This window comes from Amia ocellicauda, chromosome 19 (assembly GCF_036373705.1).
Source record: "Amia ocellicauda isolate fAmiCal2 chromosome 19, fAmiCal2.hap1, whole genome shotgun sequence".
NCBI lineage: Eukaryota > Metazoa > Chordata > Actinopteri > Amiiformes > Amiidae > Amia > Amia ocellicauda.
In genome coordinates, this window is record NC_089868.1 from 5,748,123 (window position 1) to 5,759,338 (window position 11,216).

The 11,216-nt window shown below is 35.9% G+C and overlaps 1 protein-coding gene across 1 annotated transcript in view; it reads right to left on the reverse strand.

Moving 5' to 3' along the window:
- faf1 (Fas (TNFRSF6) associated factor 1) overlaps nucleotides 1-8,941 on the reverse strand; it is a 252,547-nt gene extending 243,606 nt beyond the window's left edge. The window contains exon 1 of the mRNA XM_066691639.1: nucleotides 8,644-8,941. Coding sequence (XP_066547736.1) covers nucleotides 8,644-8,700 — 57 coding nt within the window. The 5' untranslated portion in view covers nucleotides 8,701-8,941. The remainder of the gene's footprint in view (nucleotides 1-8,643) is intronic.
- Nucleotides 8,942-11,216: the final 2,275 nt, after the last annotated feature.

An 11,216-nucleotide genomic window follows, 5' to 3' on the forward strand; every position in this document is an offset into this window, starting at 1 on the left:
TTATGTGTGTATCTTCTGCCTGAATGTAGCATCAAAGCCCTTGTCAAGATGAGGGAGAATTTATTTTTTAAATAATAATAATTTCAAGATAGTGTTGAAAGCCATGTGTGGAAAGTAAAGGGAGATGCAGATCTGATGAGAAACACTTACACTCTTGACCATAAATGCTTCAGCTTATGCATGATGGAACCTGAGGAGATGCAAGCCTAAGGCAGTTCACATTGGAACAGTGTAGGAAGAGCCATACACACATCAAGTGTGAATACAAGTGAGAAAAGTTTAATTGGCTCATCAAGCTAGTTTTGCAATTTATTTCATAAGCATTCCACAAGGCCACATAAAAAGAGCTATGATCGAAGATAGCATGTTCTGCTAAAGGTGTACAATTATATTCTGGTATACTAGGTCCTGTACAGATTTCTAAATGTTTTTGCTCTGTTACTGTCTCTAATCATGCAACGGTGAAATGGTTTAAGAACTAACCATAATAGTAAGGTATAAGGTATTAAGGTAATCCATGATTCGTCTGTTGAAAGAACGGTTTGGCGAGAGGCATACTAAAGGCTTACAAAATGGTCTTGACAGAATTATTGGAAACTGGCTAGCGCTGTATGTTTCTGCAAAGTGTCAAGTTTTCAAAAGGACACTGGACTTTATTGAATCTGCACAACACAACCTGATTGAAATGTAAAGACTACCACTCAACCTTTCCAGATAAAATGGAACTATGTTGCCACCTGTACCATTAAAGTGTTCTATGTCAAGTAAAAATGTAGGCAATCTAACATGCCTACTTCAAAAGAACATTGCATGAAACAAGAAGACTTGGATTTCTGCATTTTAAACTAAACATAACAATTTCTGGAATTAAATTCTTCATAAAATCAATTCAAGACTTAAAATATATATTGTATTCCATCACTCAAATAACTTTAAAAACTACTATAGTAAATGCTTAAATGCCAAAAAGGACTTTAAAATAAAACAAAATACAAATTTGTACAAAAAAATAATAATCTACAAACTGTTTTAAACCAGTGCATATGTTCTTAAATGAACAGTGAAGAAAAAAAACTACACTATTTAGCCTAATTATTAATTATTAAACAAATGGAAATTACAGTACAAACAGTACAAACTAATAGCAATCAATCTTGGAGGTTTCCATATTTTTAAATTTCTTAACAGGGAAAAACCCTTCTACATGGAGTAAACCACAATGCTGCAAAAATAAGCACTTGTCACAGTGATTTCTCCCTGGGTACTACACACTGGGGGGGAAAAAAAAAAAAAAAAAAAAAAAAAAACTCAAGGTTTAATTGAGGTTGATATATAGAATGCTGCCAATACAAAATGCAGAGTCTTTGAGATTCATTGTGGACTTCCTTTGCATATAACTAAATCTGTAAGGTTTTTAGTTTGTTTGTTTGTGTTCTTTTAAAGGGACTACAATCTCCAATGTTACAACAAACCACATTGTTCTCTTAGATACCACACTGATCTAGATTTTTCCAAATGAAACGGAGCATGAAACATTTTAACTGTCAAACCTCAACTCCAGCAAAGGCACGGACAAACCATTTTATATCACGAGTTATGCGAATGAAAGTAGGAAAAGCCTCGGAAATACTTTAGTCATTTAGAATTGTGACTGAATGGAAAGATCAGGTACATTCCTAGTCAACATAGCCATCAGTTATTGACCTTGTAAACAGCAGTGTCATATTGTAGAACACTTCTTAAAAAGCAGGCCACTACACTAACTAATAATAAAATGACCAGTGGAACATCCGATTGCAAATACCCCATTCACATTTTTAATAATCAGACATCACAAACTAAAATTAAATCTTCAGAAGAAAAGCTGTGTCGGCTTTGATAGAGGGTTGGCATAATCAATAAAATGTTAACTAGCGTGTTTCACCAATAAGACAGTAACCCTTCTACTTTCCTTGCATCAACACTGTATTGCCAAGCAAACTGCCCATGTATTGCATTTTCTATGGGAGAAGACAGGTTGCCCACAGTGTAAAATAATAACCTATGTGCCTTTTTCCCTTGCTCCATCATTATGCTTTATCCCCAACCACTTAAAAAGAAAAATGACTACTTGAAACAGATTGAATATGGCCCATTTTTTCATATTTTTTTTTAAATAATGTTGCGTTTACATTACATCTGTATCTCGTTTCATTGAAAGACTAAGCATGTTAGGTGGCTCTCAAAAGTTTTCAACCCCCTTGGACTTTTACACATTTCATTGTGTTACAACATGAAATCAGAATGGATTTAAATCAGGAGTTTTTGCCAATGATCAACACAGAAAATGTCCATAATGTCAAAGTGAAAAATATAATCTGCAAATTGTTCAAAATTAATTACAAATACAAAACAGAAAATAACTGAATGCAGAAGTAATCACCCCTTCAGTCAATACTTGGTAGAGGCACCTTTGGTAGCAATTACAGCCATGAGTCTATGTTGGATAAGTCTTTGCACATTGCAAAATTGCTCAAGCTCCATCAAGTTGGATGGGGACCTTTGGTGAACAGCAATTTTGAACTCTTTCCACATATTCTCAATTGAATTGGCTTTGACTGGGCCATTCCAGGACATTGACCTTTTTGTTTTTATGCCACTCCAGTGTGGCTCTGGCTGTATGTTGGGGTCATTGTCCAGCTGGAAGATAAATCTTCTCCCAAGTCTCTTGCAGTCTTCAGCAGGTTTTCTTCCAGGATTTCTCTGTACTTTGCTGCATCCATTTTGCCCTCTACCTTTACAAGGTTTCCAGGCCCTGATGGAAAGAAGCATCCCCATAGCATGATGCTGCCACCACCATACTTCACAGTAAGGATGGGTGTTCTCAGCACTGAGGCCAAAAAGCTCTATTTTGGTCTCATCAGACCATAGAATCTTCTTCCATGGTCTCAGTGTCTCCCAGTTCAGCCATGGAAGACTAAGTAATTGCCATAGGCCTCTTGGTGGCCTCCCTGACTAGTGCCCTTCTCGGCCCCGGATACTCTATTTTTGAGGACGGCCTGATCTAGGCAGATTCACAGTTGTGTCATATTAATAAAGGACTTTACTGTGCTCCAGGGGATATTCAATGCCTTGGAAATGTTCTTATATCCTACCCCTGATTGGTGCTTTTGAAGAACCTTATTCTGGATTTGCTTTGAATGTACTAACCAACTGTGGGACCTCCCAGAGACAATTAATTACGTGACTTCTACAGACAATTGGTTTCACCACAGCTCAATCAGGTGTGTCATAGCATAGGGGTTGATTATTTATGCAAGTATTTTCTGATTTGTAACTAATTAATTTAGAACAATCTACAGATTATATGTTTCACTTTGACACTATGGACACTGTTGATCAGAATGGATTTAATCAGGAGTTTTTGCAACTGATTTCATGTTGTAACACAATGAAATGTGGAAAAGTCCAAAAGTGGTGAATACTTTTGAGAGCCACTGTACATACTGTGCTATGATGCTCATGATCATTGTCAAACCCTCATTCACTATTCTGCCTCACACTTCCTGCATAACCCTAAAAACATATTACCACAAGTTTAGTCCTGTATGAAAGTCAAACCACAGTCCCCAACATAATTAATCACAAGGTAAAAAAATTCATTGATTCCTATGTATAAATAATGCAAAGTAGTATTTGAATTAAAAAAATACTCTGCATTTTACTGGGACCAGCTAACAATCCCTAAAATTGCAGTTAATCATAGGTTATTTTGGTCGCATTATTTCTGCTTAAATGCTGATTAATCAATACAATGTATTGTAGCTGTTCTTCAATATTAAGCACAAATCAGTCTGTTATTCAGTGCACCTATGGAAAAAACCTTTACTATACGTCTTGAATAAATGCCATAAATATATAAAAAGATACATGTATACACTGGAACAGTGCTATGTGTAATGCAAGGAGATCTGGACCTATTACTGCAACCCCAATTCCAAAAAAGTTGTGACAGTATGGAAAATGCTAATAAAAACAAAGAGGAGTGATTTGTAAATGTACTTTGACTTGTATTTAAACAAAAAACATATAAAAGACAAGGTATTTGATGTTTTACCTAATCAACTGCATAGTTTTTTGAAGGTAAACATTCTGAAATTGATGCATGCAACACGTTCCAAAAAAGTTGGGACAGGGGCAATTTAGGACTAATAGCGATGTGACAAGTTGAAATAAGAAGGTGATGTGAAACAGGTGAGGCAATCGTGTAACCATAGTATATAAGGAGCCTCCAAAAAAGGCCTAGTCCTTCAAGAGCAAGGATGGGTCAAGGCTCGCCAATCTGCCAACAGATGCGCCAGCGAATAATCCAACACTTTGAGAACAACATTCCCCAAATCGGTAGGATTTTGGGCGTTTCAGCTTCTACACTGCACAATAGAATTAAAAGATTCAAGAAATCCGGTCAAATCTCGGTGTGTAAAGGGCAAGGCCAAAAACCACTTCTGAATGAGCGTGATCTCCCATCCCTCAGACATCACTGTCTTAAAAACCGTCATGACTCTGTAATGGATATCCTGACATGGGCTCAGTAATACTTTGGTAAACCCTTGTCAGTCAACACCATTCACTGCTGCATCCACAGATGCAAGTAAAGGCTTAACTATGCAAAGCAGAAGCCATACATCAACACTGTCCAGAAGCGCTGCCGACTTCGCTGGGCTCGGTCTCATCTGAAATGGACAATAGCACAGTGGAATCGTGTTTTGTGGTTCGACGAGTCAACATTTCAAATAGTTTTTGGACAAAACAGCCGTCGTAATCTCCGGGCCAAAGAGGAAAAGGACCAACCAAGCTATTATCAGCGTCAGGTCCAAAAGTCAGTGTCTTGTCATGGTATGGGGGCATGTCAGAGCCCATGGCATGGGCTCATCTGTGAGGGCACCATTAATGCAGAAAGATATGTACACATTTTGGAGCAACATATGCTGCCATCCAGACGTCGTCTTTTCCAGGGACACCCCTGAATTTTCCAGCAGGACAATGCCAAACCACATTCTGCCCAGATTATAAGCACATGGTTGCATAGGCAGAGAGTGCGGGTGCTAGCATGGCCTGCCTGCAGTCCTGACCCGTCTTCAATTGAGAATGTGTGGTGCATGAAGCGCAAAATAAGGCAACGAAGGCCCCGTACAGGACAGCTGAAGAAATGCATAATGGATGAATGGGGAAAAATTCTGCTTGCTAAACTTAACCAACTGGTGTCTTCAGTGCCCAAATGCTTAATAAGTGTTTTTAAAAGAAAAGGTGATGTTACACAGTGGTAAACAGTGGACTGTCCCAACTTTTTTTGTAAAAAAATTGTAAAAAGTAAAATAATGTGTTAATAATGTGTTTTCAATATAGTACAGGGTGAATTGAATTTTCAAATGACTGATTTTTTGCATTTTCCATACTGTCTCAACTTTTTCAGAATTGGGGTTGAATATTCTCCCTTTCAATTGTACTACTGACTGTTCAAATGCAAAAAATACAATCTCATAAAATACAAAACATTTAAGATGATACATATATAAAAGGACCTTTTGAACTACCTTCTAATTTACTTGCAAATATTCTCTGCTTTTCTGCTTTTAAAATCTCAAACCTGTGCTTCAAACAAGTATGAAGCTCAAAAGTAATGGATTAATGTGTAAACTTAAATTCAAAAGTAAAATTATGTTCAGGCCTACTTATTGAGCTTTATTACATTTCTGTAACAAGTAAGTTTCGGTAACACGTCAACTCAGTAACATTTGTAGGAAAATATGGCAGCCAGGTAGGCTCCCTGAAAAGATTAAATTAAACCATAAAGATAAAAGATCTACACTGAACACATTTTAGCCCAGATTCCAAAACATTCACTAAGAACTGTGCATCCAATACCTGACATGACTAGTGATTAATGTGTATACATAAAGATTCAGTGGGTCTTTTAATGTAGTTTTAACTGCCAATCATCTGATACACAAATTAGCCTTTGTTTTATCTGAGGTCCCTGTAATTTATATAATTATTCAGTAAACATGACAAAATAGACAAATTAATTCCCTTGAACAAAACAATAAGTGATGAATTAGTAAATGCAGCCTATTCTGTAGGGAGAGGAAAGTTTCAGGAAACGTTTTTATTTAGTTTAGTAAGAAAATTAGTAAGAAAATGTTCTCCAATGGACAACACAAATGTATAACCAATTAAAACTTTGAGTGTTGAGGTCTTAAACATACATGAAATAAAGAAGGTATAGATAAATATAAAAGAATCACTTTGGCTTTGAACTGTCATGATTAGTTACTGCATAGATTGTGCCATGAAATCTATTAAAAAGGTTTCTCACCAATGAATACATGCTATAATTAACTTTCCTTTTTGCACAATATTCCATCAGGGACATCAAACTGCCCTTATATTGTCTTGACACTTTTGCATTATCTGATTTAAATTTTACACCATTCATTTGTTTAATCTCCTGCTGTGTATTGCTTGAATGAATCTATGATGTTTCTGCTTATGTGGTCATTTGGCATACCAAAAGTTAACTCCTGCAAAAACAGATTGTGAATGGAAACATACTTAGCATCATTGCAGAATGCTGCAATCAGAATCCCGTGTAACACTCAGGCCACACACCCTACACACATACAGTTTATTTCCTCATATTTACTCTTTAGGCATTTTGTAGGGGACAAACAGAAATAACAAAAAATAGAAACATCAACAGAACTGAAAACTGAAATGAGTGCTAGGCTTGGAAGCTAGTCCTGGGGAAACTAGTTTGTTTAGTCAGAACTACATCCCTTTTGAAGTATTTTCTGTTCCTATATTTTATTTGTCATTTCAAATATTGTTTTTTTATGATCAAGAAAATAAATTGAATGTCTTAGTAAACAAAATATGAACACAATTAAAAATCCAAGAGCTCATGAGGAACACAGAGCACAAGACAGTTGCTTCCCTAGGGCCAACACCAGAAACTCATTCCTTAGGGTATAATACAAATAATGTAAATACTGACAACGTTTTTAAAAATATATTAAAATAAACTGGTTTGTTGCTTTACCCCAAATACATGTGTTTAACCCAATACATTTAGATTAGGGCTTCATGTAATGCAATACTTGAGTGTTACCTGTTTGTTAATGTAATATCATCAACAAGATTATTGGTGCAAGTAAACCATACATCCCTCACTGAAACATACTGTTTTAAAGTAAATAAATCTGCTACATGAACCAAGGGGTAATGTGTGTTTTGTCCATACAGAAGCGAATATATAGATTTAAAAAAATGAATTGTATGAAAGTTACTAGCTAAATTCACTGCTAAATGTCTCTTCTTCAGAATGCAGAAGCTGCTTAATAATAAAAATAATGAAACTGAAAAATCACAAGTTCATACCTAGTTGAAAATGAGGATTGAAATTGACAGATTACATACATGACAAAGCCCTGATTTTTAAATCAACGAGATTCAAGATTACTTTGTTGCTTATTTATGCTTTTTCTTAACAGTTTTTATAACAGTTGATGGAATTGAAAATGCATTAATAAAAATGCATTGGGTTATACACTTTTGACAATAAATAACACACAGTTGAACATTTATTTGGTTTAGTACATACTAAATGGCTCCATGGTATGCTTATTATTATTTTATTTTTCCCCAGCTTCTATTAGGCTCTACCTGCAACCGGCAAAGCAGAAATAAGCAACAAATCAAAAGCTGAATTGAAAATTGATTAATTGGTAGCTGCCAGATTAATAATGTATTATGTTGTAAGTGGTTATTCACACAATATGTAAGATACAAAGCAACAGTTGTTACATAGTAGCAATAGGCTACTACAATACATTTGTTTGAATTATTATTTTGTGTCAGAAGTTATTAGGTAATTAAGAAGACCTAAAGGTTTTGCTGAGAGCGGATACATTTTGGCTCGTTTGTGTACGATGTAGCCGTAATACTTCAATATTTTAGACCACATCAAAACGTAGCCTAAATTTCACATCCTATGGCAGCTCTATAGGCTACATATTTTATTTAAAAAAATAAAAAAAAACGTTACATTGCATTTCTGAATGGTATTTTTGTTTGGTATTTCCCTTAATGGTGCAGAATCACCATTAAGTCACAAATTACAGTTTTCACAGATTAATCTGTGAAAAGAAAACAGCTTTTTAATAAGCATCTGCCGTTTACCATTGAAACCTCAAATTCACTACTCGTCCTTTTAACCAAAGCTTGCAGGTTTCTCCAGAGCTGTTAGGTAACACGTACTTTAATTAATAAATGTATCGATTACTTTTAAATGTTAACTCCCTGTATTGTTTTTTCTGGAAAACCTGAAAATACAGATTTGTCAAAAAAGAGGGGGCTCTAGCTGAGAGCAATCTCGTGGTGTGATTAAAACGTGAATAACAATGTATCTTATCACGATCCTCCAAACTATAGACGCCTGGTCTGTTGTTGTTTTCAATGTGACAGGTTTTACTGCTTTCGGATAGACATGTCATTTCTGTTTTGCAGCGTACGTTGGCATTTTCTTTGAAAATTATCATTTCGTTTTAAAAGAGTCTGTGAGCATTTTAAGCAATGTACGGGTGACTGTCGAAAAAGGAAACCCACCTGAAAATCAGCCAGAATCATCTCTCTGTCCATGTTGCTACCGCTATCGGAGGCCATTGCAGTGACTGGCTATCTTAGTTAAAACAGGAGGGGGGTTAAGGTTTCATATACGAATGTCGTCGTTAATACACAAAAACTACACGAGCCCACCCGGGGACTGGGAATATATTGGTATCGAAGGTACAAACAACGGCGTTGTCCCGCAGTTTCGGCCGTGTTCCGGGTCTTTTTGTGGGTTTCAATCTCTGATGAACAGACACTTTTCTTTTTTATCTGTGTTCACCAACAGCGCTCCAATTGCTTTACGGCAGAGCAAAGAAACGTCGCGAAGATGACACAGAACAGGTCGAAATGAAAATTGCTTTTCGGTAGTGTTTGTGAGTCTCAAACTAAAGCGCCAGAGAGTATTTTGAAAATACATATATGGATGCACGCAGGTTTTATTGTCCAGGGTAGGAATTATTTTCATAAAGCACAACAAATATTGTATAATCTCGGTGTATGTAAAACACGACGATAGAATATAAACAATGAATGACTTATTTAATACATAAATGCATTGATAATTGTATGTATGTTTTATGTATTTTGTTAGTGATATGGTTACACCTCATAAAGTTGGATTGTTGCTACGGTATAACACCACAAAGATGCAGTAGATTTTGTCTATGCCACGGTCGTGCCGCGTTTCCACATGAGGGCCATATTGAAGCGTAGGCAACATTTGTATTGCAGGACGGACTCTTCATTACTATTTCACCTTTCAAAATAGTTTGAATGCCCAGCGTTTACAGAGAGATCATTGCTCAAAACAACTTTAAATTTTAAAAAGCTAAAAGTAGCCTAAATATTTGAGTTCCTACCAACTGCGAGTTTACAGTACTCATGGCCAGAACACATACCCTGTATATAGGTATAAGTGCAAGTTCATTAAATAAAAATGTACAGTGTCATCTATGTCTATAGGGTGCAAACACACAAAACAAATACACGTAATATTCCTTGATAAACGTATACATAATAGTATACATACCCGCCCACCACCTCCCTGCGCAATGATCTGTAACTATTTGTAATTTAAATATATAGGCTAAGCATTGGAAAACAATATTTTTGATCTTTTCATAGTAATATGTATATTAAGTGCATAAATGCAGTATTGTTTTTTATTTGTATTGAGTAAATTAATCAATTATCAATAACCACTTAATCCAGTACTAGGTCATGGTGAGCCAGAACCTTACATAGTGGCCACAGGGCACAAGGCAGGACAGTGCATCAGAGGGCAACACACACACAGCAATTCAGAGCAGTAAATCCAGAGTACCCAGAGAAAACCCACGGGGTGAACATGTAAACTTCACACAGGCAGACACCCAAGGCCGGAATAGAATATGGGTCCTAGGAGCTGTGAGGACGCAGTGCTAACCACTGTTAATGGGGCAAGCTGATGCCAGGTCAAATGCCCCCATATCCCCCTGTGGTGCCACCTATACCAACTTGGATTTCTGAAAATATTGGACTGTACAGTTTGAAGAATACACGTGAAGGCCGAAACCAGTGGTTCTCAACCCTGGTCCTGGAGGACTCCCTACCCTGGTGGTTACCGAATTACTTAATTGAACTTTTAATTTAAGTAATAATTTACTTACATTTGCATTATATATATATATATATATATATATATATATTAAATTATGATCAAAAGTTGGTTCCTTAATAAGATAGTAAGTTCCTTATATAATTTTAAATTTAACTTAAAACCGCTACTGCTTAAAAGTCTCATTACTTAAATTAAGAGTTCAATAACTGAGAGTTCGGTTGGAACAAAAAACAGCAGGGTAGGATGTGCTCCTGGACCAAGTCTGAGAAACAATGGTTTTGACTATGTCACTTCGTTTTAAATTTTTCGCATAATGCATTTTTCATTCTGTATGACGATACTTCGATCTAGATGTCTCAACGTATGGATCTGTGATGTATTTTTGCATTACTTACTTAGGCCTCTCTTGAAAAATCATATTTTAATTTCAGGTGATTTCCCAGTTAAATAAAAGGTAAATAAAATAAATAGCCTAATGATTAAATTATTGAAATTATCAACTACTGCTGATGGGGTATGTTTTTCTTTAAATATTATAAGTTGTGTGAGTGTGTGGGGGGATTCTAGGGGAGACCCGGGCGTGAAACGCGTTTAAAATATAATCTCTGCCTCGCTCAAATAAAACGTGATTGGTTTGTGATGGGGTGCGTAATCTAAATCACAAGGGTTCACAAGTTCACTATTTTATGATAGCATAGTCACATTATTACAATGACATTTAACTATTGATTTAAGAGGCGTTTAATTTCTGTAGTCCGTATGTGTAACATTCTACGTGACTGGCAATTTTGTTTCACTGACGCTGACGAAAGGCTGAAAATTGAAAGGCACTTTCGACTGACAGCTTCAAAATGACTCATTGTCTCTCATCAGAAGTAACAAAGTATTCACCAGTTGCGTTTTGAATATAGTTCTTAATCTTTAATGTTTTATTTTAAAATATAGTTTTCGTATGTCAGATTTGGGGATA